A 16,916-nucleotide genomic window follows, 5' to 3' on the forward strand; every position below is an offset into this window, starting at 1 on the left:
ATTTCCACTGAAGTGAAAAGTATTCAACACTGTCCAATTACTGCTATTGAGAAAGTCAAAAGCATTGAGAGAATATTTCTTTTCTTACAGCCCCACTCAACGGAAGGCTCTCTTCAAAACCTGTTTCAAATGTATTAATCTCCCCTGGTACTCTGCTGTCACCAGATCAGATTTCACTATGTTCTCCACCAGCCTTGAGTTTCATCATGCCTTTTATGTTAGAGGGGTTTCTCTCTCATAAAGCCTCTGCTCCGGCTGCATGCTCTTATCTGACAAAGCTGTATAGTGTGGTAATTACGTCATGTCAGAGGGCCCAGTAACACCATCATTCGAGATATAAATCATGCTAAGTTTTACTTTGCTAAGGAAGATTTAAGACGACATCTTAAAGTAAGGCATTGGAAGTGGACGACAAGCTTGACAGATGCACAGGTCCTTGTGAAGGTTTAATGAGTTTGTGGCAGAGCAACATGACATGATGAGAAGGAAATATGACATTAAAAGTGCTGTCAGTAGTTGTAAATGTTGTTTAATAATCTGTTCCTGGCTGTTTGTGTAAATGTGTGGCTGTCTCTGTGTGAATAAGGAAATCCACGCAGCAGTTAGAACACCTGGCGCTGTCTGTAGTCATAACAAACAACATGAAGGGATTAAGTCTACATTTGTATTTGTGCCAGCTTGTTACATGCACTCCTTGTTCGCATTTTCCCTTAAAACCACCGTGTAATACAGCATTGCCGCTTGGCATGGCTTCACCCCTATGAATTAGTTTTTTTTCTTTTTTGTTCTGCCCTGGAATGTTACCACTCATCCACGTGTCCCTCATTAAGGTTACGGCCTGGGACGGACCTGCAGTAATATCTAGTACTTCTGAACTCATCTGTGAGTTGACCGAGTCAGAGATAATGTAAAGAGGTGGATGCATTTGGCAAACTAGAGGACATAAAGCTAGAGGTGTCTTCAGCAGGAATTCATTAGGCAGAGGACTGATCGGAGGCTGGTGGTTGCCTTCCCCCTTTTAGAGCCTGCAGCTCAGGGACAATTGGTGATATTAGAAAATATTATTTGCATAGTTTTTTTGTGGCTTTGGGCAATGTTTCTGCTTCTTATTTCCATGTCAAAAGCATTCCTCAGCAGGTGAGAGACTCCTTTTGTGAGACTTTTGACCACAGCACAACTCCATCAGCTCTTATTCCTCCCTGTCTTGTCAGGGTCTTAGAGTTGTGAAGAAGTTTATGCAAACACAAGCTGTTTAACATGAATGATTAGAACTGAGTTGCAGTTGTATCAACATTTCCCCTGTAATAAGTTTGGTTTCTTTTTTTTTCTTTCTTTTTTCTTCAGCAGGTTGCACCATATGGCCAGCAGTCGATGGGAGGGTTCAGCAGGGAGCAGCAAGGAGGGCAGCAGGGAACCCCTCCGTACTTCAGTCCTCCTCAGCAGACTCCCACAGGCTTGTCCCAGAGTTCCTACCTGCAGCCTCGACCACCTCCGCAGCAGGTACTGTCACTCACATACAGAACACTGTCACTAGACAAAGGTGCATGCTGCAGTTTATTGCCAAAACAAGTCTCTCCTGTGTTGTTAAGAAAAAAATTATGGGAGGTATTAAAACATATGAGTCTTGTCATCTTGCAGCAACAAGCTCCTGGGTTCAAACCTTGATCTGGGTTCTTTTAGGTCTCTAAATTGTTCTTAGATATGAGTGTGTTGTGTGTCCAGAGTGTACCCTGCCTCCCAAAATTTTGCCATCGTATTTTTGCGTTGGACTGGTGACCTGTCCAGGTGTACCTCACCTCTCACTCGCTGGCCGCTGGAGGTTGGCAGATATTGATAAGTGTGTCTGATAACAGATGGATGGATTTTTGCTGTGGTTTAAAGGCATTTTAATAAGATGGAAGAGAAAGGGTTGGAGTGACCACAGTTTTCTCCACCTATATGAAGCATCAATTAGCACAGTACTCCCCCTTCAAAATAAAAGCACTCCCTGTTTGACTTATTTAGAAAGTCGAGTTTGCATATATTGGCTTAACACATTCTACTGTTGTTCTTTGAAGATAATTGCATATCTATATTTCTAATAAGTAATTTACTTATTTTTTTGTTTGAATTTAATGTTCTGTAAAAAGTCTATGTTACATTAGGTTTAAAGGTTTAAGTTTTAGGTTTAAGGCTTGGAAAAATTAATATATACACTCTTTAGATAGATTAGGTTTTTATTATGTACATGTCTCAGTACGTCCACACATGTTGGACATTTTGTATGCACTAAAGTCTATCAGATGAAAAACCAAGTCTCAGAACAACAGAGCATCTGGAGTGCAGATATGGATCGAGACATTTTCTTCTAAGTTTCCAGCTGCTTTTCTGTGAAACATTTCCATTCTGTAGCTGGGGTTCAAGGAGTTGTATTTTTTGGAGTAAAGTGAAGCCTGCCAATGTGTTTCTTATCCACTGTTAAGAATGGGGGATATGTCAAGCTGCATAGAGGAACTGTGGGCCATAGACCAGCACTGAGTCATTGTAGAGGAGAGCAAAACAAAACAAGAAAAAGAAAAGAACAAGGTAGAAAAGACTGCCACAAGAGAAAATAGAAAACAAGCAAAATAGAGAACAGCAACAGTCTTTCCAGAAAGGCAAAGAGAGGTTTTTTATTTTGTTATTGCAAAGGAACCTTTTATGCCTGCTAAAGCTTGCAAACAAATGAATAGTATCAGTATGCAACAACACAAGACAAAGTATGACAGTCATTTCTACCAGGACTTTTATGCATTATTTGGCATCCAGACAAAAATGTCTGTGCATACAAACTTAGCCAATAAAGCTGGCAATTTTGTCACAAGAAGTTATAACAAATTTTGATTTGCAGAAAAATTATTATATCAGGCACCAGGTATTTTTATTAGAAGACACGTTGTCATTGCAGTTCACTGTTGTTCAAGTATTGTTCCAAATGTCTTTTTTCACCCCAGATGTTAAAGACATGCATCTAAATTATGTGAAGATATATTTAAAATCTGCACAAGCTGATGCTGTCTGACAATAGCGAAGGCATTCATTTTTAATTTACCAAGATAAATGCTTTTTTCATCCAAATTGCAATATTCACTAAAACAACGGCCATACAGAAAGACACAGTGAGCACAGAGGCAGGTAGTTACAAAAAGGAAACCGTAAATTTTAGCATATAATTTACATACTGTCAGCCAATAGGGCCGCATCTCTTACTCTTGTTTCCTCACCTACGACACACACACACACACGCACCCCCACACAAATTTTGCAGTTTACTGAACAAACGTTGTTCACTTTAACAAGGAGAGGCTAGAATCCATGGCCACATTGACATTTTCCGACAGTAATGGTGTGTTTTCATCATGGCTGATGATATGGCGGCAATTGACCCACGTTGACATTTATACTCTTGGTAGTTCAGCCCCAAATACACTGATCGGCTCAAGTCTAATTTCACCTGTGCTGATAGGTTCCTGATTGGTTACTATGCCAACCTCTGAGGTGACCGCAGAGCAGGCTTCCTGTCGTTTCTCATTGCAATGCATGCACAGTATTTTATATTTCAATCAACATGCACATTTGCATCATTGCTACATCCTGCTGGTTTTACCTATAATCAAGAAATCTTTCCTGCGGTATGTGTTACAGCTATAAAGCATTTTATGCTTCAGCAGCACAGCGGGCGATGTGTGTGAACTCCTAGCTTCTATCTGCACACCAGCACAATATAGCCAATAAATTCACACATTTTTATCAGCTAATAAGCCTCTAGCTTCTATACTTTCCCATTACTCGTTAAAGGTCTGGCTCACCAATCAGCAGTCCACTTCATAATAAACTTACTGAAAATACTTTCTGAAAATGGAAACAGGCAAGAACATCTTTGTAAAAAAGGTGAAACGTTGAATATTTTGCCTGTAAATTAGATCTGAGCTTCGATCTCAGTTTAGAACAATGACTAAATACATTTGATCAATCATTAAAAAGTGACATTTTACACATAAGCAAGTGTGTGCAATGGTTTTAGGACTTTAGGTTTGTAAATTCTCTGTTCAGTGGAGGTTTTAAAGTATGAAATAAATACTAAAAAATATCAAAATGAATTTAAATAACAAAGCGACTCAGTGCTTGTTTTTGATTTTGTATCTAAGAAGTAAACATGTCTGAAAATTGAACTCGCACAGCAGAGTTGGGCAAGATTACAAAAAGATGATTTTTTTTGTATGCTTTGAGCTTTGTGTTATTACTTTCATTTTTCTGTCCTGAGCGAGTGTGTTCGTCTTTTTCTGCATCCATACGTGTGTGTCGGCTTGTGTCTGCGCGTACACTAATCAGGCAGGCGTGGTGCCGCAATTCTGAGCTGTGAAAAGGTCAAACAGTGACCTTTGTCTGTGATTTCTGTGCTGAAATGAAACATGATGTGAGCCGCACCGAACGGATTACACGCACGCACCCGTGCACAATCGCAAGCGCACGCCAGATTACGATGTCATTGTGGTTTTGACCCCTGTTTTCTGACCCTGCATTACTCTGAGAAATCCAAGCTGAAAAGTTCTTTATTTTGTTCTTCCGGCGCTCTCAGCAGTTCGTTTTCCCTCTACTCCACTCCCATTAACCCCAGCCAGAGGACATCCTCTCGCTGATGGAACCATTCCAGCTGCCTTTGACACAGTTTGCTGTGCAACAACTGCTATTAGCTGGTTTTGTAACGAAATGGAGCAAAAATGCCTTCTTTCTTTGAGTCTGTTGCCCTCTCATGACCTCATCTGATTGCAAGGAGCAAAACAGGATAAAAAAGACATTTTCAAAGATATCAGTATTCATACAGAAAATAAAAATGCATGTTATACCACTTTGGAGAAGAGAATTTTAAAAGCATAGGTTAGTCGAGAGTAGAAGATATCGTTGAACTGGTGTTTGAGAAAAAGAAAGGCATGCTATATTTAAATAACTAGAGTTTTCTAATTAGGGCTTTGAAAAAAAAAGCCTCCTCACAGATGTCATACTCCATTACAAATCGGTCTGATAAAGGTAAAGAAAATTAGTGCGTAAATAGATTTAGACAGTATTTGACCTAATTTATTATGTTGCAACTTCATTATGCACTGGACAAAAGCCACCCAAACGGCATCTGTTTGACCTTAGAGCCAGCTTGATAATAAAAAGAAAACTCCAGGCCATAAAAACAAATGCTAACTATTTACCAGATATACAGCAGCATAAAAGAGGTACAGAACCATTGAAAACTATGTGCACCTTCAGAGATTTGTACTTTTTGTTTTGCTGTTTTTTTTTTGTAAATCAACCTTTTGTGTATTGGATGCAGTCTTGGTATTTATCTCGCCCCTGGAAATTTCACCTGTTTTTTTTTTTCAATTTATGGTCAGTGGCTCTTTGGTTCCAAGACTTTATATCTGGATTTTTAGCTGATTTAAATGAGCTGCGGATATTATAATGGCACTTCATCCTAATGATGGATAAAATGTTCTTTTTTTTAATTTCATTTACAATGAATAAGGCCTTTAATTCACAGCAGAACAATTTAATCATTTGTCAGAAGGGCATAATCTGAGGAAGATGATATTTTATGGAGCATATTTTCTTTACAGGGTTGCATACAGCAAAGTGTGATAGAGTAGGCTCTGCAGCTGAGTAGAGCAGGTGAAAAGCAACTCTGGCCATCTGCCAGACCTAAACTCATAATGTTGTTCTGCCTTTGATCAGCTTTCCCTTGGAGCACACACCATTTAATTTTCATTGAGAAACAGTGTGTTAAACTGATGTTTATAGACTCATAACGTTAAACAGAATTTAGCTGCACTTTGTTTTAGTGTTCTTTAGAATCTGTGGTAGATCGTGTGCTCTATTCAAGTGAGGCTCGAATTTGACTGCCAGTCTTTGGGAAAAAAAGGCCGTCAGCTTTTTTTCAAAGTCCTTTTTTCACTTTCCTCTGTGTGAAACCGATCCCAATTGCTCTATTGACTTTTACCATTTCCTCTTCCTGTCTGAGAGTGGGCCCTGGGGACCGGTGCTTTAGCATAGATGAACTCTGAGCTGATTGGAGGGGACATGCTCACTTTACAGGGACTTGCACAGATAGAAGCTGATTTACTGAGATGACATGCAGCAATGGTTTTTATCTGGTGTTGACAAGAAAACCAGACAAAACAAGTTTGTTGGTGAAGCTCCTTTCATTCACACATACTTCAGTGTGTTTTACAGGTTGATGAGAACAAAATTTTTTCAGATGTGGAAAAGCAACTTTTGGTTGAAAGTACTCATGGGCCATTTATATGATGAATACTTTTTTACGTGCGCAACAATAAATTAAATACAATATTTTGGTAAAACGGAGACAACAATCTGATTTTTGTCTGTGTGTAAGTGTACATCTGAAAAATAAGAACGGTCTTACACCGTTGTTAAAAAAAAAAGTTAACAAAATATTTCAGATGCAAATTTTTTATCTCAAAATTTTTTTGGTGTGTTTTTAGTAACATGACTGTTTTGGTCACTCATTCTTCAGAAAGCCTTACTGTATTTTACCAAATTTGATGAATCGGTTTGGCCGAGTCTGCTTTTGAGTAAGCCACTCGTTGATTCTGGTCCTGTTAACAATGAATTTAAAATTAAATTTTAAAAAAATGTGTCTAATAAGCAACTAATTATTTGTGTTGTACCTACCATGAAAGACATTCAAGACTGTTAAAGATTTTAATTTGTCAACATCTTTTGTTGAGTGCTTAACATTAGTTAAAATTTAACCTCTAAAGACTGAGAATATGTAGTATTGTGAATAGTGTGGGCAAATCGTGGAAAAAGTATTTATACAAGCTGTTATTGCTTGTACAAATATTACTGTACTAATGCATTAACTCAGTTTCCCTGCACCATAAACGTCACATCAATATTATTATTTATAGCAGCAGTCACGTACTGCCTCTCGTAAACACAACGTAGAATGCCTTCTCCTTTGCATTACAATCATTTTTTAACTTTAAAGTTTTATCTTCAGAATTAAACTGCCTTGTTAAATAATATTGATATTATGTTGTTAATATAGTTGATAATTTTTTCCAGCTTTATTGGACACACCCTTGGTTGAAATAAATGTCTGACCTATAGAACCACAAAATCTCTTGCTATTAAAAGCACCTCTCTGACAACATGAAATGGGCCTAAAGATTTGTAAAAGCTGCACATAATAAACATAAAGTAATTGACAACTCTCATCCTGGAAAGTGTTTGAAAGCCTCATAAATGGTTTCCTGACTCCAGCAAACCACCAGAAAGCCATTATCCATGAATAGAGAAGATACATTGGAACAGTGATGATCTGTTTTTATTTAATATATTTAATAATTTCTTACATCAGATTTTTCATTTACTAAATACAGTTTTAATCATTATATTGAATCGTTGTACTGTTGTGCGATAATCTAATTGATCATTTCTTTTTATTGCAATGATTATAAACTGTATAAAACCTACAGGATGTCCACATGTACACGTTTGATAACGTTCATTACTTCTCGTGTTATTTCCCATTTCCTGTCTGTCACTTCTCAGCCCCCCCCCCCAACCGGCTGTAGCAGCAGACCCCATTCCCTCACTCCTGCACCCACCCACCACACACCCCCGCTTTTAATCACACCAGGTTAATTAAAAGGCCATCGTGCCTTACTTCGACCCACCCCTCTGGCTTTATTACCCCCTCGTCGTATACTTTCTCTGCTGCCTCAGCCACCCCTGGCTACCCCTCATCACACACACACTCACACTCTCTTTCAATCACGCAGAAATGGGAGCTCACCTTGGCAATGGCAGGGAAGGCTGAGGGGACGAAATGAAGGAAATGAGAGACAGGAAGGAGTGTATTAGCGTGTGTGTGTGTGAGTTGGGGACTGAAACAAAGGTTTGTAGGTGGGTGTGTGTGGAGGGGGAGTGCCCAAAGTTCAATGTCATTAATTGGTCAGCATTTGAATATTAAGTGAAGAAGTCTGTTAATTAACAGGATAATAAAAGTGCTGCTGGGTAGAAGGGGGTGTAGGGAGGACCGGGTGGGTTGGGGGCAGCAGAGGGGGGAGTAAAGGAGGACAGACTGTGGAAATGGAGGGCATATGGCGAGATAGTGAGGAGGAGGCAGAGAGAGGGAGCGAGGCTGGGCGCGAGGTGATAAGAGGGAGAGAGACATCCGTGGGTAAAGGTCTGGCAGTGGTAATTTGCGGAGAGCCGCGTTAATTGTCATAACCTTTTAAATGGCAGAGTTTATCGGAGTCCTCTAAATGTCCCCGTGTATCGCCACGGCAACCCTGGGCCTGCCACGCTCTGATTGGCCACTACAGATGAGCACTTAAGCTTGATGAGTTTTGAAGCAAAAACTAAATGATGAAGCTAAAAAATAAATATATATGAACTGTATACTGTCAGTTTTGTAGTGTGCGTGTGTGTGTGACAAAATGTCTGAATGCAATGTTTTTAATTTAGCGTCTCTTTTTTTTTGTTTACCTTAACATTGACTGACATTTGCTAATTGCTCGGCCAGAATTTGCCACTGTTTTTTTTCTCCATCTTTTCTTCCCCCCATTTTTTGATTTATGTTTGTTTTTGTACTGCGGAGCTGCAATTCAAATGCAAATGAACAAGAATGAGAGAGGTGTTTTTTGGAACGGTTAGGACAATCATAATGGCTCAAAAATAAAGGTGTGGGGTGGGGGGGAAGCGATAGTTAGCTACGCAGCACCCTAGGGGCCTCATTTAGCTGCCATTTGTTAGGAAATGCCGCTACATTTGTTCCTGGATTCAGACTTCACAGACCGAAAGAGAAAACAGACAGTACCCCCCAAAAAAATGTCATAGTCAAAGTCACGCTCGCCAGCACACTGCCATCGTCTCTCAGGGCTTTAGCAAAAGTCATGTGGGTGTACACTAGTTATAACAGTATGCCAAAGCAAGTTGAAGTGAAAGGGTGGTAGGGCTTGTGGTGACAGGGACTTGCAAAGCGTGTGTGAAGTGAAGACGGGCTTTGATTTGATTGGCTTGTGTAGGAGAATAAAAGCAAAAACCCTGGCAATGTTAACTCCATCTGACATCATCCCTGAGGGAAAGCCCGTACAAATGCAGAGGAGTGTGTTGAGTAAAGTAAATGTGTGCATATTAATGTTCCTCTGAGTCTCTGAGTGCATTTATATATGTTTATATATATATATATATATATATATATATATATATATATATTATAATGTAGACATTCCTCGTGGTTGTGTGTGTATGTGCTTGTGAGGATCTTGTGTCAGAGCTCAGGTCTTTTCTTGTAGTCACTTTGAGCTAAAGGTCAGGGGGATTGCTGAGATAGAATCCAATCTGAAGGACACAGCACTAGAACAGGCCCTGCTACAAATGGTCCTATTAAGATAGGCTGCAAGCACACGCAAACTCACACAGCTGCACACACCACTTGGTGTTAAAAACATATACTGATGCAGGCGATGTGTTATACACATCTTTTTCCATTCTAACGGTCACCTTTTACAGTTACATGGGCCTGCAGTTGGTCAGATTGTCCTATAAAAAATCCGAATGTAGAAATTCTGTTTAAAATAGATTAGAAAACACTTTTGTAAAAACATAACACATTAGAAACAAAAACTGCTTTTGAATATTATTTTAGAAGCAGAAAAAAGCCGTAATCATTGATCTCGGTCTTGAATGTTGTTTCAGGCTGATTGGTGTTGGCTTGTCTGCGTATCTGAACCAAAGCAGACTGTTGAATGTGGATGTCCTGGTCCCCACCTCCAACTTGATGTGAAAAACTGTTTTGTGCAGTTTTATTTTTTATTCAACAAGGATTTTAGCGCATTTCTCTTGTCAACAGTTTAGCCGATATAAAGTTTAAAAAGTATGTTTTTTTTATGGTAATGATAGAACAGGAAGGACTGTTACAAAAATTTGGTTATTGATCTATGACTGACTATCAGGGCTATGACGAAAGTAAACATATAAGAGTAAAGTCCTAAAATCATGAGAATAAGTCAGTACTATAACTTCTCAAAATATTATGACATGATTCTCATATAAGTTTATAATACTCTGTGATAATTGATCATATGGACATCAGAGGCATCTTGATTTTTAAGTAGGACACAGTGAATACATCACCTTGCAAAAAGTATTCATATGCTTTAAACCCTTAAAATTTTGTCAATCGACCTTCATATATTTTGCATGATTTTTGTGTAACAGGAAATAAATGTCTTTCATAACCGTGAAGGACAGTCATACATGGCTTTCAGAAATGTTAATAAAAATGTCTAAAAATATGTGGCAACACTCGGCACATTGAGGTCTCGAGATTCAAATAGCCAATTCTTTGCAAAAACCATTTAAGTCTATACGGAGAGAGTCTGTGAACATCCATGTTACACTGCAGCTTTTCTTGGTTTTAGAAACTTTAGAAACAATCCCCTTGACGTTTAGCTCAAAGTGACTTATATGTGAATATTTTGATCTCAGCAAGTCATATTCAATAAATTAAAATATTATGGAAAAGTTATTTTAGTAACTCAATTAACTAAGTGGAGCATGATTAATTACAAGCCCTTTTTCCTGTTAATTATGATGATATCTTTCCTACACGTAAATGAAAACACAACAATTAAGATTAGAGTATTACATCAAAACAAACAAAAAAAACATTTTAATACAGAAATATTCTCTTAATGAGTTATTTTTGAATCAGACAAACAAAACTCATTGGAGCTCATATTCTAATGTATTGCATATTACTGTATGTATGAACACATATATTTTTGTGTATAGTCTTTGAATATTGGCTTCGGGTTGGATACACCATCCATGGTGAGTAACTTTCCTGTTTTCACATTGGTGGTCTGATTTTCCTTCTCTAGCCAACTTATTACCCCAGCAGGGTATCTGATTACCGGCAAGATAAAGCTGTTGATTGCCAGAGCTCTCTTTCAACTTTGGCCATCTTCTCACAAACTCTAACCACCTTCTCTGTTCCCCTGAAGATGATCATATATGCTTGTGTGCAAGGGATGTGGTGAAGTAGTGTGTGTTGCATCCGTATGGGAACCTCTCTTAAAGAGATGCAATTAAGCTTAATTTTTAATGAATATTAATGGCATTAGCATGGTATTTGATAGAGATTTGCATCTGCCAAGGTGCAGGGGAAAGGAAGATGACTAATTTATTTGGTAATCATGAAAAGAGCAGTGGAGACAGGGAGAGATGAGGAAGGGAAGGGTGGATGTGGCATTGATGAAGACTGAGAAAATGGAGAGGTGTCCCAAAGGTGACGAGGGGAAATTAATTTAAGAAGAAAAACCTGAGAGGAAAATGTGTGGACCAGCAAAGATGAAACATAACTGAGTGATTTTGATTCTTGCAAAGATGAAAACTGTTGAAAATGAAGCAAAATGGAGCAATGCGACCACAATTTTTGTTTTGCACACAAAGTTTTAAAAAGCAAAAGTGCCGAGAGCAGAACAGGGCTCTGCACAAGGGATTAAACTTTAAAAGCTGAAGAATTAAAAAATATACATATACTGTGACAAGTTTTGTTTCTGTAAGGCACATCCAATACTGACTGTTAGAAGACGAAAGATTGAGCTTCACTTAACATCTGGGAATTTTGTTTTGGTTGCTTTCTCTTTTTCATCCAATGACATCAAACGCTCACATGTTGTCATGCCAGTTTCTCTGCTTTTCTGTTCTAAGAGCATGAATTGAAATTAGGAAAACGTGGCGAGTGCCTCACCTGGCTCCCCTGTCAGAACACGTGGTTGGCAGCCAGCCAAAAAGGTGTAAAAGAAGTTCCTTAAATGAGGTGTGAGTGGCAAAAGGAAAGTGTGAAACTGATTAGTGTTTGTGTCCTCGTCTGCTAATTTACGACCAGAGAATCTAAACAATGCAAAAACAATTACCTTAAAAGCTGGGTTATGATGCAAGCTACCTTTAAAACCTAGTTTGCTCAAGCTTTGGACTGCAAAAAACCCCAACTGTCTGCGAGTGATAAAAACGCATTTCTGCTTTCCGCTCCCTGCTTGACTCTCACTTGCGCCTGATTTGAGTTGCTGGTGCAATATTGATTTACTTCTGCATAAAACCTCTCCGGCTCTATATATATTACACCGCATTCAGAAGTCATCTATTCAATCAAATCTAATATTACACTGCCTTTCCACACAGCTGTCTAATAGCATTTAACTCACAGTTTGATTCCTGCATTCCCTCATGTACTTCAAACGCTTTCCTTCAATATCCTTCATTCGCTTCCACTATGCCAAGATGAAGTCTTTTCAAAAGCACTGAGGATGAATGAGTGTCGCTGCGAGTGTGTGCGTGTGTGAAGACAGGATTAGCTGTGGCCTTAGGCTTAAGGTATGGAGTGGAGTGTATTTTAGAGGCTTCTAAATTAGCTGGGAAATGGGATTTTGAGACAATGGACTGTAAAAAAACTCAAATGAAAGGACGCAATTGCAGCACTCCTTCATTTGGTTTTTATGTACTTTTGCTCTCACTTTTTCAATTCAGTTTTCATCTTTTTTCTCTAGTCAGGGATTCACAATATCTCTGTTTCCTTTGCGTCTAACCTTTCAGACTTCTCTTTCATCTCTTTGTATCCCGTCTTCTGTGTTCATCACATATTTAACTGTTATGATGTAAGAACATGAGCGTAAACAGTAGTAAGAAGCTAACCTCACTTTGACCCACTTAAAACCCCCAGAGTACACACACACACACACACACACACGCACACGCACCCCCACGCACACGCACACACACACACACACAAACACTAGAGACTCACGCCTGTGTAAATATTGAACTTGAGTCAGCAGCCTCTTTTCTATTCTCGGTTCCCTGTGTGTGTGCATTTTTCTTCATGAGCCATCCACATGTGCGTCCACTCATCAGAAGGCCACCACACATCTTCCTGTCCTCTCTACCTCCTGCCTTTATTTACCTGTGGAGGTGTATTTGTGTCGGCACAGGCCTTCTACTTCAAACATGTCCAGCCATGTAATAAAAGGCTAATGTTGGGCTTGCATCTATGATGTTTCTGTGCACATATAAACACAGATTGCTCAGGGGCTTGACACAGAAGCTAACATAAAAAAGATCTTCTGTGTTGTGGTCCTGTTGTCAAGCATCTTTCAGTGCCCACCCACCTCTAGGACAATATATGGTCTTCTAACCCGAACCAGATCTGGCAGTTACTGCGGTTCACCTCCGGCTATCAAACATGTTTAGGAGGGGAGTGTGTTCATATTTTGTATTGGAATAAAAGTTGTTGTGTCCCAGCATGTTATATTATGCAGTTAAGTGTAATTATTATCATTTCCAAAGTTGATAGATAAAAATTGATTATGAAAGGATTTTTTTTTACCCTGTTAGTTAAATGACAGACAGTGTACAAGTCTAGTGAAACCTCTTATATACATGTGCGAATAAAGTCAGATTCAGATCCAATTACATGCAGTCTAGTGCTTAGAGTCTGCAAAACAGATTAATCGCAAAACAATTAACTGAACAATAGAGTTCAGTTAAACATTTAATAACAAATGGTTAAAAGTTATTGAAAGAAGCCTAGACGATTGTAAATCAATGATTTTGCAGCAATCCTTCTTTCCGAACAAACATGCAGTGACGGGGTTGGAACAGAACTCATTTAAAGAAAAAAAAGAAGAAGAAACCTCTGGTGGTGCCCAGACTATTTGAGAGATGAGTGCAGAGTAAGCAGACACAAAAAACAAAGGGAAAAAAAACAAAACAATGTGAGTCCAAGAAATCAATGGCATCAACATCTTCAAGTGGCTTCAAAGGGAAGTAACTAAAAGCCGTAACCAGGAGTACCTGCTTTGGGAAAGTATGAGCAGACTGAGCAAAACATGGCATCTTGAACCATCAGTTGCTTTTTCCGGGAAGGAGATACAACTAAAATATTGCACTGAGTCAAGTATACTTTCCATAGAAAGGGGGAAAAAAAAGTGTGTCAAAACTAATAAAAAATTTTGTTGAGGAAAGAAACATAACTTAAGACCAAAACACTGCGGAAGGCCCATATTTTTTTTAGGAAAGACATAAAATACAAACAGTTTGTGTAGCTGATTAAAGCAAAACTCTGCCAATGCTTTCTTTAAGAATAGAAACACAGCTAAATACTGACACAGCAGGCCAGATGTACTTTCTGTGAGAAAGAAAAATGAAGAACATGCACAAAGTTGATCACAGCAAAAGCTCTTTCTGTGGCTCTGCCAAGGAAACCCTAAGCCAGGAGTGCTTTTTGGGAAATTAAAATGGATTGAATGCAGAAATTTGATGGCACCAATAGCTCTGTAATGTTTCTACAAAGAAAAAAAACACAACTTAACACTGAAGCACTGACCCATGCATACCTTCAATGAATTTAAATGAGAATTGAATTAATGGTAATGGCAGCAGTTGCTCTGTGTTTGACCCAGCCAAGGAAAATGCTAAGATAAGTTTAGCATCACTGACCTCTATGTTCTTCTATGGGAAAGAAACAGGAAAGCTGTCATCTTTTTCTTTTTTGTTTATGGCATTATTCAGTTCATCTGTGACTCGGTCCCTGAAAAAACTAAGCACTGAATCATTGACCCAGGTGTACTTTTTATTGAAATAAAAAGCTGTTACTATACTTATGGAAAAATGTGTACTCAGTTCAGGCAGATATTGCATTTAGGGACATTTTTATACAGTTCTATTTGAAACTATAACTTGAGTTTACTATTTGAAATAAGGAACTTTTATTCAAATAGATTTCAAATTTAATCAAGCAATTATCAGACCATCATCAAATTGTTAGACGAATAAAACAATTATCAATACACGTGTGTCATTTCTACTTTATTTTGAAGATGACAGTTCACCAAGTGAAAATAGTGCATAGGTCCAAAAATGGCTACCATAACCTTTAGAAATCTTAAAATATGAGGTTTGTAGCTCTCTGGATTATGTTTTGTTCCGTCTAGTAATAAAAAATGTGTCAAACACAAACAATCCTACATTTCCTTTAAATTTAGATTTCAGTGATGGCTCATAATGGCTGTATTTCACCTGATAAAATCAAATCATGATATTAACTCAACAGTATTTGAAGTTACTGTAGTTTTCAGTCATTTATGGTCGCCATTATTTTCCATATTCACGACAAAAATGCAAAACGCCATTTGATATCTTTTAATGATGGTTGAAAATGTTTATATTTTATATGCAGGAGAGGTTCTGTGTAGCCAGACTCCAGTTCCCTTTATTTTACTGAACAAACCTGAGTGCAAATGATGCCACCTCCTGCTAAAAGACCTGCCTGGTTACCTGCCCTGACCTGAATAAGCCTCTTTCACTATTTTATATCAGTGAATGCAGAATGTCTGTCCACCTCAAAGATAACGAGAAAACATTCCGAGTTTTTTATGATTATTTTTAGGAATTTAAAAATAATTTGCGAACACAATATTTTGAATTTACACTCTGAGATAGTAAGGACAGCCACAAGCATGTATAAAAACGCACACGTATAGGATTTAATTTCACGGACACTTTGACTTAATTACAAGTAATAATTGGATGAATGCTCTTTACTATTATTAGTAGCTATTAAATGAGTTTGTAAAGGTTTGCATAAGAGAATGAAATGAACTCTTTAAAAGGTCCAGATCATTCATTCATCATTCATACTCATCCTGAAGCTAAAATGACTTTACAGTTAATAATAGACCGGTTTTCACATGATACATCTCCTGCTGTGAAGGATTATCTCCTGCTATAAAATGATATCACCTTGCTGACAGAAATATTGCCCACCTACTACAGAATAATCACACCATGGATAAGAAATCAAACTGGAGGGGAGAGATGGATTTTGAGTTGTGTGTGTTTCACATAAACACATGGTTTTATGTGTGTGCTCGCGCGTGTTGTATTTGTTTGTGTGCGTGAACGGCTGTGTGTGATCTCTCGCCGCGACTCGCTGATCAGTTATCACTAATCCCTCCACTCAGAGCTCTTTAACAAGTTGCCATTGTGCTGCCGACACTTTACATGATGGAGGAACGACCTTCATGGTGAATGAAAAGAGGCAGAGAGAAGGAGGGAGAGACTCAGACGGAGGGAGCGAGAGAGGGCAACACCTCCGACAATGCAGAGAAAATTGGTTTACACTAGATAGGCTTGTGATTACAGAGGGAAAGAAAATGACTTGGATTGAACAATGGGACTGAGTGCATGTCTTGATGTGGGTTTGTATGTGAGTGTGCATGTTTGGAGGATTAGTGGGTGGTTAGGCTGGATTTGGTTGAAATGAATTGGTTGGCGTGATGTGCTGATCGGTGTGCGTTCAAATGAGGTTTCTGTGTGAGGTTTCTGTGTATTCCTTCATACAGAGTGTGCCGTTTGCGTTTTGACTCCATCTAGCCAGGAATGTCAGTCTGTTACAGCCTTGTAAATCTAAGAATGTCTAACAGTTTATTCTATCCCTTCAGCACTTTAACACAGTTATGATGATCCTGCCTTATTAGCAGCTTGTGGTGTTGACAAGCTGTATTTATGAAGTCACTGATTTTTGGTATGAAAGGAAATGCTTGGTAAACATCCTGAAATGTTACATGTTTGAAAAAAAAACATGTAAAATATCTGCCATACTTTTGTAACATGTTCCTCTTTTTAAGAGAAAAAGACCTGTGTTGGGATACTGATGCTCAGGGAACCAGCCATGAATTACTTACAAAAGTTCCAACAAACTCTTGTTGTAGAAAAGTTAAGTTTAACTGACTAAATGATTCGGTTACATTTATTTTGCACAAGTAATCTGGGACCTGAACAATTGACACCAGTGATCTGGATAAAAACTTTGTTTT

General features: G+C 38.4%; 1 protein-coding gene across 2 annotated transcripts in view; it reads left to right on the forward strand.

Moving 5' to 3' along the window:
* The window catches only part of LOC116708992 (AT-rich interactive domain-containing protein 1B-like), a 194,655-nt gene that overhangs the window by 48,667 nt on the left and 129,072 nt on the right, over positions 1–16,916 (forward strand). For both annotated transcript variants that reach the window (XM_032547194.1, XM_032547195.1), the window contains exon 3: positions 1,345–1,500. In XM_032547194.1, the coding sequence (XP_032403085.1) occupies positions 1,345–1,500 (156 nt within the window). The remainder of the gene's footprint in view (positions 1–1,344; positions 1,501–16,916) is intronic.

This window comes from Xiphophorus hellerii, chromosome 19 (assembly GCF_003331165.1).
Source record: "Xiphophorus hellerii strain 12219 chromosome 19, Xiphophorus_hellerii-4.1, whole genome shotgun sequence".
In the NCBI taxonomy this organism is placed as follows: Eukaryota; Metazoa; Chordata; class Actinopteri; order Cyprinodontiformes; family Poeciliidae; genus Xiphophorus; species Xiphophorus hellerii.